Consider the following 22,420-nt stretch of genomic DNA (forward strand, 5'->3'; position numbering starts at 1 on the left):
AAAATAAAATAAAGTTAATCTTCCCCGCTGCTGTTCTGAGTTAGGCCCCCAACCTTTTACTTTTTGAATCGGGAAAAGAAAAAAGCTGTGGTTCCATGCTACTTTTAAAACCTATGGAACTTCAGTTTCCACAATCCTGTGCGCCCACTATACTAATATGATGGAGGAGATCGGCTCTGGAGGAGGAGTTGCAACAGGCAAGAGAAGACCAAACTTTCCTTTGTATCGGAACCCTGAACTGAGGACCAGTTGTTGTTGATTAAATTAACATCTCACACAGGGGTGGGATTCAAAATTTTTAGCAACCGGTTCTCTGCCTGGTTGCTGGGTGGGCGTGGACATGGTGGGTGTGGCCTACTCAGCCTTCTGCACCATGGCGGCGGGGGGGCGGGGATTTTCACCCTTCCCAGGCTCCAGAGACTTTTTTCAAACCTTTGGGAGGGTGAAAATGGCCTTCCCTAGAGGCTGAAAACAAGCCTGCACTTCCGGGAGGTTTTTTGCCTTCCAAGAGCCTCTGCCGTGCAGTTACCTGGCATCTGAAACAGGCCACGTGGAGACTTCTGGGAGGGGCAGGGTGGGATGGGCATGGCCAGCCAGTGCTTGCAACTACCGGTTCAGTGAACCAGATGTAAAATTAGCATCTGGTTCTCCCAAACCAGTACGAACCGACTGAATTCCAGCCCTGATCTCACCTCATGATTTCAGGGGGGCTTACAACAAGTGAGAGCACAAAACATCCACGACATGTCAGAAATTGGGCTGCTGGTCATTTGCTTTTAAAAAAGGGGGTGATCTCTTTGTGCCTCTTTTTACTTTGAAGGTCTGATTTGCGTTTTTGCCCCCCTTTTTTTCTTCATGGACAGGCAGATGTGATGGTTCTTCCCCTGGTTCTGGATCCTAAGGGGCTGGACTGGGGCCCAGGAGTCCATGCCATCAGCCAGAAGGCTCTGCAGACTTTCCCCCAATGCTGTGACCTGTGTCCAGGGGACATTCTTTCGGTGTCAGCTTCAGCCTTTCCAGAGCTCGACTGCAGAATGATATACCTAGTAAGGCTTGATGATGATTTGCAATGGAAGCCTAAGGAAGTGCAAAAGGTAAACAGGACAGAAGCTATTATGTTGATGCCCAATATCTGTCTTTGTGTGTTTTCCTTCCTTCCTTCCTATCCACCTCCCTCCCTCTATCCCTTTCCTTCCTTCCCTCCTATCCACCTTCCTTCCTTCCTTCTTTCCTTCCTTCCTTCCTTCCTTCCTTCCTTCCCTTCTATCCACCTTCCTATCTACCTCCCTCCCTTTCCCCCTTTCCTCCTATCCACCTTCCTATCCACCTCCCCTCCTTTCTATCCACCTCCCTCCCTTTCCTTCCTTCCCTCCTATCCACCTTCCTATCCACCTTCCTTCCTTCCCTCCCTCCTATCCACCTTCCTATCCACCTCCCTCCCTCCCTTTCCTTCCTTCCCTCCTATCCACCTTCCTATCCACCTCCCTCCCTTCCTTCCTATCCACCTCCCTCCCTCCCGTCCCTCCTATCCACATTCTATACACCTCCTTCCCTTCCTTCCTTCCTTCCTTCCTTCCTTCCTTCCTCCCTCCCTCCCTCCCTCCCTCCCTCCCTCCCTCAGATATTGTAAAGACATTTCTGTTTTCTTTCTGATCTCTGATAGTGAGCTTTCTCCTTTTCATTTTTCTTCTGAGGTTCTTCTTGAAAATGCCTATTCAAACTTTCTAGATCTGGGCAGGTCTTAAATGCCTGTCCTCTACTTTTCATTCTACTGATATAATATTTATATAGCTCAGGATTGAACTGTAAGGTCCTTAGGCGCTCCGTGAGCTTGGTGATTTTCTTGCAGACATTTCATTACCCCAACTTGGTAACACCGTCATTGCTAGTTCTGCTAGCACTGATGATGTTAGCTAGTTGGGCAATGAAATATCTGCAAGAGAGGCACCAAGCTCAGAGACTACTAAGGATCTCACTTTTCATTCTTCATTCATTCTTTCAAGAGATTTTCCTCCTATGTTGTCATATGTAGCCATTTTCCTATACTGCCCTCACCATAACACTACTAACAGGTGGATTCCAGCAGGCACTACTGCTGGTTCGTTCATGACTGTGCCAATGCACAGTTCAACAACAATTGTTATGCGCATGCGCAGAAGCCAAGAACAAGATGGCAGCATCTACGGCTCCGCCGGGAGAACCAGTTCCGGGGTGTGGCAGACCTGGGTTGCTGCAGGTTCTAGTGACCCAGGCGGCCAAACCATTACTGTTTTGGCCAAACCGGTCTGAACCAGTAGGAACCCACCATTGACTACTAGTTAGGTTGAAAGGAAGGAACTAATCCAGTTGAAATCATTCTTTGAGCATCCTAACTTCTGTCTGTTTTGCAGATGTGTGCATTGTGTGCAGTTCAGTGAACTGCACTGGAACTAATCCAGTTGAAACCATCCTTTGGGCTTTTTTCCCGATTAGTTAGATTTGTTGTTATAGGAATGGCGAGTTACATACTAATGTGTAAAAGTAAAAAGGTGGGGTTGCAATGTTGCTGTACTGTGCTAAAAAGAGTCGGAATCAATGCCCTTTTCTCTCCCCCCCATCATACATCATGTGATGGCTGATCTTTTTGCATTGATTCACTTAGCAACTATGGGCATAATCCTTGAGCTAGTTTTTTCATGGAATGGAGTGGAGAGGAATATGGAATGGAGCGGACTATGGAATGGAATGGAATATGGAATCGAGTGGAGAGGAATATGGAATGAAATGGAGTGGACTATGGAATGGAATGAAGGGGAATATGGAATGGAATATGGAATGGAATGGAGTGGAATATGGAATGGAGAGGAATATGGAATGGAATATGGAATGGAATGGAATATGGAATGGAGTAGAATATGGAATGGAATTTGGAATGGAGTGGAGTGGAGAGGAATATGGAATGGAATGGTACATGGAATGGAATGGAGTAGAGTAGCGTAGCGTAGCGCAGCGTAGCGTAGAGTAGAGTAGAGTAGAGTAGAGTAGAGTAGGGTAGAATCGAATCAAACCGAACCGAATCGGACCAGACCTTTGAGATCTTCTAGTCCAACCCCCCTCTCAAGCAGGAAACCCTATAGCATTTCAGACAAATGATTATCCAACATCTTAAAAACTTCCATTATTGGAGCATTCACAACTTCTGGAGGCAAGTTGTTCCACTGATTAATTCTTCTAACTGTCAGGAAATTACCGCTTAGTTCTAGGTTGCTTTTCTCCTTGATTAGTTTCCACCCAATGCTGCATGACTGATCTTCTGGTGCTTTGTGAAATAGGTTGACCACCCTTCTTCTTTGTGGTAGCCCCTGAGATATTGGAAGACTGCTATCATGTCACCCCTAGCTTTCTATGAGCCAAGGTGGCGCAGTGGTTAAATGCAGCACTGCAAGCTACTGCTAGATCAGCAGTTCAGCGGTTCAAATCCCACCGGCTCAGGGTTGACTCAGCCTTCCATCCTTCCGAGGTGGGTAAAATGAGGACCCAGATTGTTGGGGGTAATATGCTGACTCTCTGTAAACCGCTTAGAGAGGGCTGAAAGCCCTATGAAGCGGTATATAAGTCTACTGCTATTGCTATTGCTATTTCTTTTCCTTAGACTAGGCATATCCAATTCCAGCTATTGTTCTTTATATGTTTTAACCTCCAGTCCCCTAATCATCTTTGCTGCTCATTCTAATCATCTTTATGTATGTTGCTTTCCCAGCAGGCTATTCGGAACATGGTCCAGAGCTGTCTCAGCACCTTCTATGGGTCCTTCCTGGAATCCATTGCGTTTCCCATCCTCCTGCCAGTAGATTCAGATCAAGCTGTGATGTGGGAATGGCTGCTTATCTTGCTGGAAGAAATTAATCAGTTCTTGAAAAACTTTCCCAATACTTGGATGAAACTGGTGCAAATCAGGTCCCTTCCAGAATGGATTCTGCCACGCCCGGTAACCATCATGGGAGCATCTGGAGTGTGTGTGTGTGTGTGTGTGTGTGTGTGTGTGTGTATGTGTGTATGTGTGTATGTGTGTATACACACATATACACATATAAAGGGAAGCAGTATGCTCCTTCCATATTTGGGCATACCAGGGGCTTTGACATAACACTTAATCATTTCCTTGGCTCAGCTGATAAGGGAGAAGAGCTTGTGGCTTAGAGGCTAATACAACTGCCTAATATTTAAAAACAGCCAAGGTTCGGATCCCAGGAAGGGTGTGGCTAGCTGATGAGAGCTAAATAGCTTGAATATATATATCAACAGTTCATTTAGTGGCCTTTCAAAAACCACTTTTTTCAATGCCATTGTAACTTGGATCAGTTACTAAATAAACTGTTAAGTGTGGAAAACCTATGGCGTTTTTCACACTTATAACCATTGCAGCATCCCCATGGTCACATGATCAAAATTCATATGCTTGACAACTGACTTATATTTATGAGGGATGCAATGTTCCGGGTCAAGTAATCTTTTTTTCTAACTTTCTGACAGTCAAATGGGAAAGCCAGATTCACTTAACAATTCTGTTGTCATGCCTGCAGTTATATTCCTTTTAGCATCTTTGGCCTGCCACACTCTCTATTATTTCACTATGCGGTTTCATTAGTGTAGTAATTGGGAGGGGGATGCCATTCCTTTCTAGAAGCCCAAGGTCATCTTTTGTCTCTGCACCTCTGCACCTGACCAGAACTAGATGGGTGGACATGCCAGTGTGGCAGAGGAAGATTGGACCATGTGATGAACGTGGGTGTAGGGGCAAGATATTGAATTTTCAACTGGGTGGGAACCCAGGAAGCTTTCAGATTCGGGATTTCCACAGATGTGCCAACATGTCCCTCTTATTAAATTGGAAGTTTAAGGATAGTTCTGCCTTGGACTCTGATTTATTTCTGGATGGTATTTGGAACGCTTACACCTGTGTTACTAACTGAACAACTGCAGTGATTCACTTAATAACTGTAATGAGAAAGGATGTAAAATGGGGCAAAATTCACTTAACGGGAGTCTTGCCTAGCAACAGAAATTTTGGGATCATTTGTGGTCGTAAGTTGAGGACTACTTTGTATCCATGTGGATTGTCAGATGAAGAAGGAAATGCTATCCAGATCAGATTTTCTAAACCTTTGCACACTTTAGATGCCTGGACTTGTCAGCTAATCCGTAGATCTGGGATTGGGAAGGATTGGGAGGCCTGATCTGTGTAAGAATACTGTATTGATTTCCTGCACATTTATTGTGCGTGTTACAATGTTTTTCTGGGTATACCACAATATTCCTATTCTGTAATAGATGCATTTCTTTGAGCTTTGTGTCTGAGCACTACAACCTGAACAACACAAGGACTTGTGGAAATTAAAACAGGCAATAAAAGGTAAAGGTTTCCCTCGCACATATGTGCTAGTCGTTCCCAACTCTAGGGGATGAGCAGTGCTCATTTCCGTTTCAAAGCCAAAGAGCCAGCGCTGTCCAAATACGTCTCTGTGGTCATGTGGCTGGCATGACTTAAATGCTAAAAATGCACGGAACACTGTTACCTTCCCACCAAAGGTGGTTCCTAGTTTTTCTACTTGCATTTTTACATGCTTTCAAACTGCTAGGTTGGCAGAAGCTGGGACAAGTAATGGGAGCTCACTCCATTATGTGGCACTAGGGATTCGAACCATCGAACTGCCAAACTTTCTGATCGACAAACTCAGTGTCTTAGCTACTGAGCCACAAAACAGGCAATAGAGTGCTTAATTTCTGGATATCAGTCACTCTGATAAGGGTGGCATATAAGTTTTATAAATAATTCCCTTTTTAAATAGATAAGAAATATGCCAGCTCTAGAATATCTTTACTTTTCATTTAACGTGTCCAACTGAAATGTTTTTTTTTTATTTTAACAGGTAGAAAATTGTCTTTCTTTTGATGCAGGTAAGACTCTGCAGTTCTCACTGCTGTAACAATGAGACACAACACAGATGTCAGGGAATGTGGTTGTTTTTACTCCATACATGTATTAATTTGACTTTCAGTTTTCAATTGTGCTACATGATGGTTATCATTATATGCTAAGGAAATGATAAGCAATGGACAAAGCTATTCTTGAGTTCTCCAACTATCAAAAAATGTGGGAATGATTTAAATAGTGTGACAATATGATTAACCTGATTAGTATCTCATTTTATGGATTTGTAATATATATTTGAATCATGAATAAACGCAGGTTGCACAGCATGCTAACCGCCTAAAATAGCCAAAATTAAAATTAATCCAATTAGTACAGTTGCCATATTGATGTATTTATTCTTATTGTATTCCTTCACTTATTTTATTGTTCTATTATAGCAATAGCAGTTAGACTTATATACCGCTTCATAGGGCTTTCAGCCCTCTCTAAGCGGTTTACAGAGTCAGCATATCGCCCCCACAGTCTGGGTCCTCATTTCACCCACCTCGGAAGGATGGAAGGCTGAGTCAACCTTGAGCCGGTGAGATTAGAACCGCTGAACTGCAGATAGCAGTCAGCTGAAGTGGTCTGCAGTACTGCACCCTAACCAATGCGCCATCTCGGCTTATGTTACCTATGTTCTGCTTACACTTCTTTCATTTTTCTCCCTTATCATAAGCCCGCCTTCAATAATCCCATGGGAATATAGGTGGCAAATTGATAAAGAAATGAAAGAACTAACTATACAGTATCTATGGAGATTCTCAGTCAACCAGATCATTGTTAATCTGAGGATGCTTTTGCAGAAGGACTTTTTTTTTTGCTGGACTTTCTGGTTTTTCTTTGAGCTGAAGAAGGCTTCTTGGATGAGAAGCGAAACATCTTCAAAGAAAAACCAGGTCAAGTTGCTCCTTGAAAAGCAGCTTTGAAACTACTTATACAGCAAATTATACATTATTAGCAAGATTATCCACTAGATGGCAGCATAGGCACACTAGATTTTAGCTGGGTTGCCTTGATAGGAAAAAAAAAAGCTCTTTTGTAAATTTGATGGGGTTTTTTGCCTCATTTTTGAAGGTTTCCCAATAACAGAATTGGAAGGGATCTTTCCTTATTTCTAATAAGATGCAATGTAAAACTCTGCTGCAAGTCTATTGCTGTAATGAATTTCTGTCCACCGTTCTCGTTTTTTGTCAAGTTTATGCATTTTTCTATTATTTTTTCCCCTTGTGGGACTTGTTTTTTGGAGGGGAGGATTCATTCATTCATTCATTCATTAAATGTGAAATATGTTTTTTGGTATATCAAACAAACAAAAACAATTCATTTAAATAATTAAATAATTTAGCACTGATGATGTTACGTAGTTTAGGTACCAAGCTCAGAGAGCACCCCTCAAAATTTATTTCCCCTATTATGAGGACTCAGATTGTTGAGGGCAATAGGCTGACTCTGTAAGCCGCTTAGAGAGGACTATAAAAGCACAGTGAAGCGATATATAAGAAGTGAGCCACAGCTAAGTGTTGCTATGAGCCACGGTGGCGCAGTGATTAGAGTGCAGTACTGCAGGCTACTTCTGCTGGCTGCTGGCTGACTGCAGTTTGGCAGTTCAAATCTTACCAGGCTCAAAGATAAGACTCAGCTTTCCATCCTTCTGAGGTGGGTAAAACGGGGACCCAGATTGTTGGGAGCAACAGGCTCACTCTGTAAAATGGTTAGAGAGGGCTTGTAAAAGCACTGTGATGTGATATATAAGTCTGAGTGCTATTATGAAAGGACTGAAACAAATGTCGGGCTTATCAGTGACTTGCTCTGTCTTATCCTAACTCCTCCCCAACTGAGATGGCTGCATTGTTTATTTCAAGCTTGCCCACATTATCCATAGAGTATTTTCGGATCCCCCTAACTAATGGCACAATAAAAAAAAAAATCTGAAAGAAACCTTAGGAACGCTGCCTAGTTAGCAGCATCCCGAAGAATTCTGCAGATCATTCAATAGGGTTCCAATCAAACATGGTCCATGGTCCATGGACTAGAAGACCTCCAAAGTCTCTTTCAATTCTATTATTCTGTTTTGTTCTGTTCTGTTCTGTCCTGTCCTGTGTGTCCTATTGTGTCCTGTCCTGTCCTGTCTTATTCTGGTCTGGTCTGTCTTCTTCTATTTTGTCCTGTCCTGCCTATTCTGTCCTGTCCTATCCTATCCTACACTGTCATGCCATCCTATCCTATCCTATCCTATCCTATCCTATCCTATCCTATCCTATCCTATCCTATCCTATGCGTATGCGTATGCGTATGCGTATGCGTATGCGTATGCGTATGCTTATGCTTATGCTTATGCTTATGCTTATGCTTAGCTATGCTATGCTATGCAATGCTATTCTATGCTGTGCTGTGCTGTGCTGTGCTGTGCTATGCTATGCTATGCTATGCTATGCTATGCTATGCTACCCCGTCCCATCCCGTCCCATCCCATCCCATCCCATTCTTTATGATAGTTGTAGTATCCTGGGGTCACTTGATTATCATTTGTGCCTTTCACAGCCAGTTTCATATGAAATCAATGGGGAGAACCAGATTTGCTTAATGAATGTGTAATTCGCTTAACTTCACTGATATACTAAACTCGGGGGTAGGGGGTAGGGATAAAAATTGCGCAAGGTTCACTTAACGACTACTTAACCTCAGAAATCCTGGTCCCAATTGTAGTGGTAAGTTGAGGATTCCCTGAAACTAGCCAACCGAAGTGAACTTGAGAGGCATGATTAAACAGTGGCAACGTAGCTTTAGATGGGATTCAGAAGACACATGTTTAGCTTATATAGTTGGATAACGAGACTTTGATTTTGGCCACGGATGGTGGAATTAACCCAAACTGAGTTTTTTTTTCTCTACAGCTAAACTTCAGCTTTTCCTCCTTCCCAGATTCTTGTAGAAGGTTTTTTTTTTCCCTTTAAGTATTTCAATATGGGAGCAGGGAAATTGAGAAGAAAATCAGATTGCGTTAAGCAACCCGGCCTAATGTTCAGGACCCCCATCTTTCTTTCAGAGACGGTGGGATCGTGTCATATGGAAGAACTCCTTTTCCTCCAGTATCTTGAGGAAAACTCAAGTGCCTTCCATGAGTTTCAAGTGCAGCTGAAGAAAGCTGGCTATGCCATCCAGGTAGACTTGGGTTGGAGACTGTTGACATTCCAGGCCATCCATCAACCTGTGCAGCTGCTTGACTTAGAAAAAAGCTTTCAGCTCGTGAGGAAGAAGTATGTGCTGCATTGCGAGACACGAGAAGAGATTCTAAAAGTCTTGATGGACCACCCAAGGCTTGTGAAGAGATTCAAATCCCTCAGGATCTACATCCTTGACCAAATGTGGATTGTAGGCCTGTGGGATGAGATCAATTGCTTCTTACAATACCTCGCCCACGAGGCCTCTCAAAGGGAACTAGTGAGCTGTGAGTACGCCGCTGAGCCAGTGCTCTGGTATACAATTGCCAAAGATGTTGCACTTCAGGAGTTGCTCCCATCCAATCCTATGATAGAGCTTGAAATTATTCCCAAGACTCCTGCAACTATCAGATTCTGGGGATCCCGTCAGAGAGTCAAGGAAGCAGAGAGGCGCTTCAATGAACTCTTGGACAGCTTCCAGATCCTACCTGTCCCTTTGTCCGATTTCCAGTTGCAGTTTGTGAAGGCGCATTGGGACAAAGCCTTCTACAACCATTTCTTCCTAGAGAGGAGCATCCCGGTTGTTCTGGAGCTCTCTGAGGCTGCCCAGATTGCTGGCCTAGACTTGGGCAAGATGGAAGAAGCCAAAGATTTCCTCATGAAGCTGGTGTGCGAAAGGCCTGTGGAGGTCGCAGAGGACGTGGCATGGGCTACCCAGTGTCCAGAATGGAAGATACTGCTGCAACAACATTCGAGAGCTCATAAGGAAGTAGCCATTCATCGCGTATCATCTGGTTGGGTGATCCTGGTGGGTTTCTGTCCCATGATCTTTCAAGTAGAGGAATCTATTAAGGAATATTTGAGGGAGAATTCCTCAGTGGAAGAAAACATGAGGCTCACTAGACCAGAATTAGTTTTAGCCGGGAAGGATCTGCTTCATATAATGGGCCGGGAACAACTTAGCATAAATGTTGCACTCCAAGTGGACAGTCAGCTTTCTGTACTGCAGGTGAGAGGCCTTCGAAAATATGTGAAAAAAGCCATTCCAGCCATCCAGAAGGACTTGGATTCTTTGGTGCTTGATATCGTACCTCTAAAGAGGAGAATTCTCAAAGAATATGTCTTTGGAATTGGAGCAAGTCTATTCAAGATCATGGCTCAGAATTTGGGCTGCATTGTGAGGATGAAAACGAAAGAATCCGATGATTGGAAGAGCATCATGAACGAGGACTCCATCAAAGAAGTAAGTATATTCTATTATTTTATAGTTTCTATTTGCTTTTTTTTTTTTAAATCACCCATGCTTATACATAAGGATGAATGCAAAATATATGTTCAGAGCTTCATCTAGTCCAACCCCCTGCCCATGCAGGACACTCTAAACCAGTGTTTCTCAACCTTGGCAATTTGAAGATGTCCTGACTTCAACTCCCAGAATTCCCCAGCCAGGTTGAGAAACACTGCTCTAAACCATTTCTGACAGATGGCAGTCCAGCCTCTTATTGAAAGCTACCTTGCATAACTTCTGAAGGCAAGCTTTTCCATTGGTGGATTGTTCGCACTATTGGCAAATTTCTCATTTCCAGGTTGAATCTTTCTTTGTTCATTTTCAATCAGGGGTGGGTTCCTGCCAGTTCTAACCTCTTCTATAGAAGAGGTTCTACAAATCTACCATGCCGTTTAGAACCGGTTCCAGCTCCCTCCCCCCCCCCGCCCGTCCGCACATCATCAAGACGAAGAGTGAGAGGAGGAATTCTGGGAGTTGAAGTCCACAAGTCTTAAATCTCTCAAGTTTGAACACCTCTGGGGTTTTTTTTTTTCTAAAGGGTTAGGAGTGCAACGGTCTTGTAACTTCATAGCTTTAAGACTTGTGTGCTTCAAATGCCAGAGTTTCTGAGCCAACATTTTGGTTGCTAAGCAAGAGCATTGTTAAGTGAGTTTCACCACATTTTACAAGTTGGCCACACTCACCCAATCACATGGCCGGCAAGCCACTCACAAAAAGCAGGCCACACCTACAGAAGAGAAACCATTTCAATAAAGATCTACCAATCTAACCTGTAAAACCCAAAGTCAGAGTTACATTCTTTTCCACATCAAGCATGGAGTTCAGAAGCGGCTTCCATGTGGAAACAGAAGTACTTATATTCTTTTCTTTGATCAAGGCAGTCAGTTTTGCCATTTCAGCCAACTTCAACAAATATATTAGATACCTAGATCTTACTATCATATGTGGTGGACATGTGGAAAAGCAAAGAAGTAATGGACAAAAGTAAAGATATGGTTGGAAAAGATGATAAAACAACACATTGAGCTAAAACCAGAAATATTCTTGTTGGGGATATTGCCTGAAACTTATAATAAAGAGAATATATATTAATTGTATTCATATGTTATCTGCAGCTAGAATTGTATTTGCATAATATTGGAAAAGTGAAGAGATTCCTACTGACGAGAAGGTGTTTAGGAAAATATTAGAATGTGTAGAAATGAATAGACTTAACATTGGGAATTAAGAAGAAAGAACAGATTATTATATGATATGGGAAGTGTTTTATCAATATTTAGAGAATAAAAAAGGAAATTGGAAATAGAAGAAGAAGGCAAAAAGAAGAATAGAAAATATGCCAAGATAGAGATAAGAATAAAATGACAATTTTAGTTAGTACTAGTATTATGAGAATAACTATGTTTAATGCTATTATTGCATTTTTATTAGAAGATATGTTAAGAAGGAAATGTAGAATTTTACAATGTTTTAAATATTCAGTGTATATGACTTATGGAAGAATGTTGCACAGAAATATTTGTACCCAGATGATACACTGCTTAGGGAAAGATGGGATGTTTATATTTTTTTAAAATTGAAAATAAATAAATAAAACTTTTAAAACAAGTTTATTAAAAAGTGATGTAGGCCAAGATGGAATATTATCAGTGATACCGACAGGAAGAATTTGTTTGTCAGCTATATGAATTTCGAATGCAGATTTCACACTGATTTTATGACTTACATTATCGATCATATCAAGAACTGTTGTGTCCCTAACATCCAATTTTTTTTAATTTTTAGAGATTTGATACAGGCTTCTCAGAGGCAATTTATATAATGGGCAAATGGAACCCCGTGAACGTGTTGAAGCATATTGTGACTGGTCTCCTTGCACAGTTCTGTACAATATCAATCTGTCATGAAGCAATTGCCACGTTTAAAAATATGAGCGTCGATGAGTTCCTCAGCAACATATTCCACAGGTTTCCTGTAGATATCCGTTGGCTGCAGGAAACTGAAGTCCAGATTTGTGGTTTCCAGAATGATGTGGGAAATGTCCTAGAAGCTGTTCATAGAAAGATTAAGAAATATCAGTCCGAAATAATTGAAGTCAAAGCTGAATATAAGTCAATCCCTTATATTGTTATAAAAGAAAGCGTGTTCCAGAAGAGATTTCCAACAAGTCCTTTTGTAAGTACAGAAGTCTTGGCCAATGACCCGACAACCATCTTATTTAGAGGTCCCCGTCAGAAGTTGGTAAACCTGAGGCGGAACTTCGAGGAATTCTTTAATGGTTTTCAATTTTTAACGGTCTCTCTCTCCGAACTCCAGTTTCAGTTTGTCAAGGCCCAATGGGACAAGCTCTTTCACAAGGCCTTTTTTTGGGAAAGGAACATCCCCGCCGTTTTGGAGATCTCTGAAATTGTCCAAGTTGGTGGCTTCAGCTTTGGTGAAATCAAAGAAGCTGAAAAGATTCTAATGGAACAGGTGTTTGAGACGACCGTGGAAATTGCACCTCAGTTGCAATGGGCCACTGAAGAGCCAGAGTGGGAAGACATGTTAAACAGATTAAAGTTGGATAAGGAAGTTGCCATTCATTACACTCCATCCAGTCAGGTGACCGTGGTCGGCCCTTCTCTTCAGACTGCTGTGGTAGAAGAATATATTAAGGAGTACTTCAGAGATAATTCCCCATTGAAAGAAAGTATTAGGCTTACTAAACCAGAATTAGTATTAGCTGCAGAGAGGGTCCTTCACATTATGAATTGGGAACACCTCAAGGTGAACATCAAATTCAAGCAAAATGATGATGGGTTGTATCTGAAAGTCAAAGGACTCTGGAAATTTGTGAAGAAAGCCATTCCTGTGATCAATAAAGATTTGGATTCTCTGGTGTTTGATATGATACCTCTGAAGAAGAAAGCATTATGCATCTACTTCTCTGACGTGGGGGCAGATCTGCTGAAAAACATGGCGGAAACCCAGAATTGTATTGTCAGGATGCAAACCCAGGAGAGTCACCTCTCTAGCAATGGTGGAGCCCTTCAAGTAAGTAATACCATGTTTCCCCGAAAATAAGACAGGGTCTTATTTTCTTCTGAGCCCCGAAATAAGCGCTTGGCCTTATTTTCGGGGAAGACTTATTATTTTTGAGGTGCAAGAGGCGACGAGCATGATCACCTCATGGCTGCTGCTGTGTTGCAATATTTTCGGGGAGGGCTTATTCTCAGGGGAGGGCTTATTTTAGCGCAAGCGCTTAAAAGCCCATCTGGGCTTATTATCTGGGGAGGTCTTATTTTTGAGGAAACAGAGTAGTGTTTTTAAGGCAACAGTTGGTTGTTCTTCTGTGTCCTTCTATCAAAAATACTGTATATATATATTTTTGTGTGTGTGTGTGTGTGTGTGTGTAGTCCTCAACTTATAAATGCAACTGAGCCCAAAATTTGTTTAGCAAGATAGTTATTAAGTGAGTTCTGCCTCATGTTATGATCTTTTTACCCACTGTTGTTAAGTAAATCCCTGCAGATACCCAGTTAGTAACACGGTTGTTCAGTGAATCTGGCACCCCTATTGACTTTGCTTGTCACAGAAAAGTGACCACGTGATCAGAGGTCACTGACAAACATTATAAATACATGCCAGCCACTAAGCAATGAATTTTCATCAGGTGACCATGTTCCAGAGGTGGTATTCAGCCAGTTATGGAGAACTGGTAGTGGAAACTTTGAGCAATTTGGAGAACTAGTAGGTTGGCCCCACCCCAGCTGCCTCCCAGCTCATCTTCTTTTGTTGCCCTGAATAGGAGAACGGAGCTGGAAAGCAGGTTAGTGGGGTGGGGAAGGGATGGGGATTTTGCAGAATCCTTCCCCTGCCACACCCACAAAGCCATGCCCACAAAGCCTCCCGCCCAGAACCGGTAGTAACAAATTTTTGAATCCCACCATTACTATGTTCCCATGTTGTGGCAGTTGTAAGTGTGAAATAAGGTCCCAAGTAACTTTTTTTTTAGTGCCATTGTAACTTTGGTCACTAAAGAAATCGTGGTAAGTCACGGACTACCAGAATTCATTCCCCTCTTTTGTATAAGTGTCTTCAAGTCAATGCGGACTAGCTCCTGCAGTTTTCTTGGCAAGATATCAGAGGTTTGCCATTGCCGGCTTCCTAGGGCTGAGAGGGAGTGAGTGGCTTAAAGTCACCCACCTTGTACCTAAGACAGAACTAGAACTCCCAGTCTCCCAGTTCCTAACCTAGCACCTTAACAACTATACCAAAGAGGCCTTAGGCTTGTGTCAAATCCCTGAATTGAGGCATGTACCCCAATACAAGTTTCCTGATTAATGATTGATTGGATGTTTCATCAGCACTAGAACTGTTTTTCGTTAGATTGGTTTCGCAGAAATTGTCTGAATGGGATTGGGAATAATTCTGGTACGTTGAGTTCTAGAAACATACATTAAAACTTGAGGAAGATGGCAGGACGTGTGATTAGGACACCAGGTTGGAGCAGGGGTGAAATGCTACCAGCTTGCCCAAACTGGTAGAATAAAAGCTATTGGTTTGCTCGAACCAGTAGTAAAATAAATGACGTGATCCTCTTTCCAACAATCAGCTGTGCCACATGGTTTATATTAGCTAGAAAGGAGGAAATCCTGCAAATATAAATCACGCAGCACGGTGGATTCTCCCCACCACCACCACCACTGTTCCCTTACCTTACTTTTTTTTTACACTGTGCATGTGCATCACGCACTGCACATGTTTGGAGGTGGTGCATGTAAGCAAAGAGAGTGTGCACATGGTCATATTGCTATCAAACCGATAGGAAAGGTGCAACGATGGATTTCACTCCTGGGAGGTTAGCAAAGTCAAGTTCAAGACCCGAGTGCTGCTGTAAGTGGGGTGAGTTCCCATCCTTTGCTCCAGCTCCTGCTAGGGACTTGAAAGGAGGCCCCTATTACGTGTTGCCAAGACAACAGTGATGTCATTGGCTAATCCTGTGAATCCGGAAGCACTTTGGCGCTTCCGACACCAATGCAATGCAAATCAGAACAGGCATCCAGATTTCTAACCCATTTGATTTTGTTCTTACTAAAACAAAAAAATTTCTTTTTTTTTTCCTCCTCCCTTCAGGGCTTAGCTGAGGACCAAAAAGCTGTGATCCATGTAACGGGCATCCAAAGCAAAGTCACTTCACTGAAGCAGAATTTGTCAGATTTCATTGCCAAATTCCACAAAGAGACCATCTGTAGTGCTGAGATATCAAACCTCGCTGACGACAGCCTTAAAGCCCTTTGCAACATTGTCTTGCCTCAGTATCCGGTTGGCTTCCATCGCCTAAGAGAAAAAGTGGTCTGCATTTCCGGTTCTCAAAAAGATGTTGAAAACGTTTCCAGGAACATTTACACCAAGCTGGAGGAACTCGTCGTTGCAAGGGTCCAAAAGGATCAAGCTGAACAGGCAATTTCCAAGCAGCTGTACGAGAATATCCGTTGGCATCATAAATCCAATGATCGATGGTCTGCCTTTGACGTAGTAACCAATAGCTCTTTGGAGCAGGCATACACCGAGAGGAAAATTGGGGCACTAGTGCAATGGAATGGAGATAAACTGCTGATTAACTTTCCGAAGGCCGAAGCCTTAATCCCAGGCAAGAAAAAAATCAAGATAAGGAGAGATATCTACTTATCGGGTGAGAAGATGTATCTTACTTTATTAAAAACTCTCTTTTTTAGGGTGGAATGGAATAATAAAATACAATAAATACTCTGTTTTCCCTGAAAAATAAGACCTATCCCCAAAAATAAGCCCTAGCATGTTTTTACGCATGCACTGAATATAAGCCCTAGCCACAACCTACTTAAATGCCTGCGCAGCTGCCCTGGCCACCCATTCCTTCTGGTTGTTTGCAGTGCCACTGCTGTGAGGCAGGGGATAGTGGAGCTGCCCCACGTACCCCACACTCAGAGGTGGTATTCAGCTCCTTCTGGCAGGTTCTGGAGAACCGGTAGCAGAAATTTTGAGTCATTCAGAGAACCGACAAATAGGCTGGCCCCGCCCCTGCTGCCTCCCAGCTGATCTTTTTTTGGTTGTTGCCCTGAACAGGAGAACGGAGCTGGAAAGCTGGTTAGTGGGGTGGGGAGGGAATGGGAATTTTTCAGTAACTTTCCCCCAGGAGTGGGGAGGGAATGGGGATTCTGCAGTATCCTTCCCTTGCCATGCCCACAAAGCCACGCCCACAGAGCCATGCCACGCCCACAAAGCCACACCCCAAGAACAGCTAGTAAAATGTTTTGAATCCCACCACTGCCCACACTGGCTTACCTCAGGGCCCCCACAGCCAAGTCATTCACGCCCTGACACCTACCTCACGGCAGCAGCACCAACAGCCATATGCAACAGGAGCCGATTTGGACCGGTTTGGCAGTCTGGGTTGTCACTGGAACCGGCAACGGCCCAGGCCTAACACACCCCTGAACTGGTTCTCTGGGTGGTGCTGTAGGCACCCGCCATCTTGCTTTTTTGCTTCTGTGTATGCGCAGAGCAATTTTTATTGTATTGGGCATGAGCGTGCAGCGAGCATAAAGCGTGCGCAAACATGGCATGGTCATGAGAAAATCGGCAGTAGAGACTGCCAGAACGCACCCCTGGGCCAATGGCTCACTTCTTCTGCTTGCTCGCGGCCCCAAAGGAGCAGAAGATTGAGCGGCATCTTGATGCTGTGGCTGAGGCCGTGATGCAGCATTCGGGATATGGATGCAGTACCCAAGGTAAGCTGGTGTGGGGTGTTTGGGGAAACTCCACCAGTCCCTTGCCTTGCAGCGGCAGCACTGGTCCATAGCACATCAGCTACCCCCAGAGGTCTGGACCTTACCCACTCTCATGGCCTTCAGGAAGGCTGTTAAAACCTGGCTCTTCCGGCAGGCCTGGGGCTGTTGACCTTATTAAAAGGTCCAGCCCCGGCTAGAACGAATGTTTGTTGTGAATTTTAAATTATTTTTTATTTTATTTTTTTTCCTTTTTCTTTTTTCTTTCGCTTTGTAAGCCTCCCAGAGTCCTGCGGGATTGGGCGGCCTATAAATTTAATAAATAAATAATAATAATAATTCTCCTGCTCTGCCGTGAGCAAGCAGAAGAACTGGGCTTTTTGAACATGGAAAAAAATAATAAGGAAGGAGAGGAGAAAAGAAAGGAGGGAAGGAAGGAAGGAGGGAAGGAGAGAAGGAGGGAAGGGGAAGGAGGGAGGGAAGGAAGGGGAGTAGGAGAGAAGAAACGAGGGAAGGAAAGAGGGAGGGAGGGAAGAAGAAGTAGGACCGTTGTAAGATAAGATGGATCTATGGGATGTTAAAAAAGCAATCTTCAAGTATATTGTCAACAGTAGGGAAAAATGGTTATAGATACATATTATTAATAACAGTTATGAGATCATATAATTGTGAATGTATATATGAAATTGATAAAATTAAAATAATTATTTAAAAAAACAACAACAAAAAAAACAAAACAAAAGGCAGCAAAGACTGCACCTGTGTAAGCAGAAAAAAAAAACTGTAATAAAAGTTAAAAAAAAATAAGCCCCCCCCCCCCTGAAAACAAGCCTTCATGGTTATTTTTGGTCCCAAAATAAGAGAAACACGGAATAGAGCAGGGGTCACCAACCTTCCGGACCTCAGGGACCACTAAATTCATAATTTTAAATCCTGCGGATCACGAATATGGATTTTCTAAAAAGATAAATAGTATTTAGTGCAATATAAAAATGCAAATAATTAATTTTAGTAGAGCAGAGTAGAATGGAATATAATTCTTTATTAGCCAGGTGTGATTGGGCACACAAATAATTTCTCAACAAAGTGATAAGTAATAGATCAGGAATCATAAAATACAATCATAAATCATAAGATACAAAGTGATAAAACGTAAGATCTCAATAGGGGAAGTTAATAGGAATGATGAGAAAGATAATAGCAATACAACCCTACTAAATGGGTAAATAACCTTAGGCAAAAGATAAGAGTTGTGGGAATTAGATGTTTAGCAGAGTGATGGCAGAGTGGCTGAGTATTGTCTTTGTGTCTATTGGTATTGACATGCAATACCCTATAATGGCGTCCTGAGGGAAGGCATTGAAACATTTGTTTCTAGGATGTGAGGGCCCTGTAGATATTTTGTATTCATCCTCTCTGTATTATCCTTTTAATTGCGTTTTCTATAGAAACAAATCTACTTACTTCTTGTATCATCCCCATTTTCTCTTCTTTTTCTAACTCCATTCTTTAGTGGGTTGCTTTCTTTTATATGCCAAGAATCTATTTTAGTTGTATTTTAGCTTAGATAAATCGACATGTATTTCTTTTAACACAACATTGCTATTAAATAAACGAACAGTGTTGTCAGTTAATTCTGACTCAACAAATTCCAATCTAAATTTTCTTTGCTGAGGGAAAACGTGTAAGTTTTCAGCAATATTCAGTAAAAGGTTTGACATCCCTTTTTAAAATGTGGTCTACATTAATAACTCAGCTTAGCAAAATGAAAATCATGGATATTTTTAAATGGGTTATAAAGTTGCTTTGAGGATATGGCCAAGAGTATATGTGAGCAAAGGCTTTAGTCAGCAATCTATGCAATGCAACGCAATGCAATGCAATGCAATGCAACGCAACACAACACAACACAACGCAACCCAATAGAATAGATAGAATACAGTATTTTTCAACCTTGGCAACTTTAAAATGGGTGGACTTCAACTCCCAGAATTCACCACCCAAAATGGCTGGCTCAGGAATTCTGGGAGTTGAAGTTCGCCCATCTTAAAGTTGCCACGGTTGAGAAACACTCATGCATATTATAATCTACATATACTATATAATGCATGGCATGCATATATAATATATTTAATATAATACAAGGCTGGCTAATAAAATTTGTAGCAGAGAAACTCTCCTGCCAAAGTTATTTTGCACTTGCTCAGTTTGAAAGACAAATTATTTGTATGGTTGAGTGGTTTTCTCTTCATTAATCTTTTATAGCCGATCCGAATGATGTAAGATCTTGGCTCTAAACTGGTCAAAAATGTTCTTCCCACCTATACAGTGTATCATGAGAGTATCTTAGTTGTCTTCCTTTATTCATTTATTCAATCCATTTATTTGTTGCAGAAAAGAATATTGCTCCCTTCTGGGAAGCCATGGATGGAGCTTTAGTTAAGAAAGTGGAACTGCAGACATATTCGAAGGAATATCAGGATGTGGTGAAGAATTTCAGCAAGACAGCTGGGCGCTACCAAATTGTCAAAGTAAGTGGTGATCGATTTGCTATTAAGATGAATTAATATAGACCAGTCTTTTCCAACCTTAGCAACTTTATGATATCTGGACTGCCAGAATTCCCTAGCTAGTATGCATTTTTAAGGCATTCCCCTTCTCTAAATCAGATTATAAACTTCAGACTATAATAGATAAGAAGCACAGAATAAGTACAAAACAGGGAAAAAGACAGAGAAAAATAACTACAGTAATTTTAGATTATTTAAGCAGGAGAGACCAATCATATAATACAATTATATACATATAATACAATTAAATACTTTCTTTTAAAGTTGAGATTTGATACAGCTCATTTCATGATAAAGTGGGAGATATTTTATGATAGCAAAAAGTCACAAAACTACGGGTCAATTCTCTTATACTTTTCTCAATCTACAATTTTAAGAATCTTTCTTTTCTTTCTTCTTTCTTTCTTAGACATATCAATAGCTTTTAGACTTATATACTGCTTCATAGTGCTTTTACAGCCTCTTTAAGCGGTTTACAGAGTCAGCCTATTGACCCCCAACAATCTGAGTCTTCATTTTACCCACCTCGGAAGGATGGAAGGCTGAGTCAACCTTGAGCCTGGTGAGATTTGAACTGCAGCTAGCAGTCAGCTGAAGTAGCCTGCAGTACTGCACTCTAACCACCGTGCCACCTTGGCTCATACCTCAGCACATACTCGGCTCATACTGCACTCTTCACCACTGTGCCAATTCTTCCTTCTTTCCTTTTTTCCCTCCTCCCTCCCTCTTTCACCATCCCTCCTTTCCTCTTTACTTTCCTCTTTCTTTCTTCTCTCTTTCCTTCATTCCTTCCTTCTTTTTTTCTTCCTTCTTTCTTTTTACTCACTCACTCACTCATTCACTCACTCACTCACTCATGCAAACAACGCTCAATAAAATAAAATGACTCACCAAGGTCTTTGCCTCTTTCTTATAGGTAGAGAGAATCCAAAACAGCTATTTGTGGATTTCCTATTGCTGGAAAAAAAGCTGGATGGAGAATAAAAATTCACAAGCGGGACAGAACGAACTCATTCTCTATCATGGAACGCTGCCAGAAAACTGTTCCTCTGTCTGTGATATTGGCTTCAAAAATGCTTTTAGAAAACGTAAGAGACTGAAAAGGATTTTTTATCACTCTTTCCCAAAAGCTTACCCCTCTTGAATAAAGAAATCAACCAGTAAAGAATCCAAGTTGGTCCAAATATGATGATTTTTCTGCAAATGAAATAACACCTGTGAGTCTTTTAAGTTCTAAGCCAGTGCTGGCAAACATTTTCAGCACTGTGCCAAAATGGGAGAGTGCGCACACATGCACACATGCCAGAAACCAGAAGAGCAGGTCCCAGGTGCACATGTGCACGCTGGGAAGATGATCTTCCTGTTCCCGACCAGTGCATGTGCTCCGGTCAGCTGATTTTTGAGTGTGCATGTTTGCCATAAACCAAAAGACCAGGTGGCTGGTGTACATGCGCGCACTGGAACCCAGAAGAGCAGCCGCCTGGCACATGCATGTGCACTGGGCAAATTTCTGGCGCTCCCAAGCACATGAAGACCAGCTGGCCGGTGCACCAGAACCCTGAAGAGCAATGGGCGAGGGCTCGTGTGCCTGGAGAGATGGCTCTGCATTGCTCTTCTGGCACACATGCCATAGGTTCCCCATCATGGTTCTCAGCTGAAATGGAAGAAAAGTGTGAGAAATAACGGAGTAACTGTGCAATAAATATGATGCTCTTTTTTGTTTTTTTCTAGAATGTATCTACGGAGACGGCATTTATTTTTCCGTGGCTGCTGGCTGTTCTGTGTTGTATGCCAAACCAGATCTCCAAGGGCTCCGATACGTTTTCCAAGCTCGTGTTCTTGCCGGGGAATATGGTTGTGGGAAAAAAAATATGGTCTTGCCTCCCATGAAGCGAGATGGCAACGGCTACTATGATAGTTTGGTGGATGTCCTTTGCAAGCCGAATATTTTTGTGATCTTTTTTGATGACCATGCTTACCCTGAATACTTGATCACCTTCCGTGGGCATACCTCTTCATCATAGCTCTTCTGAGAGGTGGGAAACGACCTCAGTAGATGACAACTGGAAGCATGCAGATATTAAGCTAGAAACAACACCAGAATGTTTCTTTCCTGCCTTCCTTACAGGATTAGCCCTGTAAAGCGGAAAAAGAAGATTTCTTCCAACAACGGGTTCTCTGAACCTCTAAGAGAGTTAAGAACTGGTTTTCCCAAATAGGTAGGAACTGGCTGAATCCCACCACTGGTGTATATAGTGTATTACTTGAGGGGAGATTAGGGGAGAATAATGAAACACGCAATTCAACTTCAAATTGAGATCTTATCCTCTGGAAATGGTTCGTGGAACATCCTCATGCCAGGAACGCATCAATGAATTGTACCATTCCTATCTCATCCTCCTAAACCCACTTATTTTTATTTGTGACACACTCTACCTACTTTGCAATGTGAGATTAAGCTTAACTCTTGTATGAAGTAAATATTAAGAGTAGTTCTAGTTATCAAAAGGTTACCTGTGCTTGTTTTTTGTTTTTTTGTTTTTTGTTTTGTTTATCTTTCCAAAATCGCCCTCGTAATAGAAAAAAAATGGAGGGGATGTTATTGTAGAGTGAAGATTTAGGTTTTTTTCCCCACGTGGCCAAATATCAAATTCTTCTCGCTATTGTTCATTTCTGCTTCCAGTATGTCATCTTTT

At 42.1% G+C, this 22,420-nt stretch overlaps 1 protein-coding gene across 1 annotated transcript; it reads left to right on the top strand.

Annotated features, from left to right (window-relative positions):
* Positions 1 to 869: 869 nt before the first annotated feature.
* LOC116520662 lies at positions 870 to 22,420 on the top strand. Its single transcript, XM_032234945.1, has 9 exons — positions 870 to 1,094; positions 3,740 to 3,967; positions 5,910 to 5,937; positions 9,003 to 10,360; positions 12,191 to 13,438; positions 15,521 to 16,079; positions 19,549 to 19,685; positions 20,641 to 20,812; positions 21,456 to 22,420. The coding sequence occupies exons 1-9, from the start codon at positions 873 to 875 to the stop codon at positions 21,746 to 21,748; spliced, it is 4,245 nt and encodes a 1,414-aa protein (XP_032090836.1). The 5' UTR covers positions 870 to 872; the 3' UTR covers positions 21,749 to 22,420.

The sequence above is a fragment of the Thamnophis elegans genome, chromosome Z, assembly GCF_009769535.1.
Source record: "Thamnophis elegans isolate rThaEle1 chromosome Z, rThaEle1.pri, whole genome shotgun sequence".
NCBI lineage: Eukaryota > Metazoa > Chordata > Lepidosauria > Squamata > Colubridae > Thamnophis > Thamnophis elegans.

Excerpts from the sequence above, each read along its gene's own strand:
- LOC116520662 (XM_032234945.1), top strand. The coding sequence starts at position 873 with ATGGTTCTTCCCCTGGTTCTGGATCCTAAGGGGCTGGACTGGGGCCCA. Across the intron at positions 1,095-3,739 it reads AGCCTAAGGAAGTGCAAAAG|CAGGCTATTCGGAACATGGT; the intron begins GTAAACAGGACA and ends TTGCTTTCCCAG. Across the intron at positions 20,813-21,455 it reads CAAAAATGCTTTTAGAAAAC|AATGTATCTACGGAGACGGC; the intron begins GTAAGAGACTGA and ends GTTTTTTTCTAG.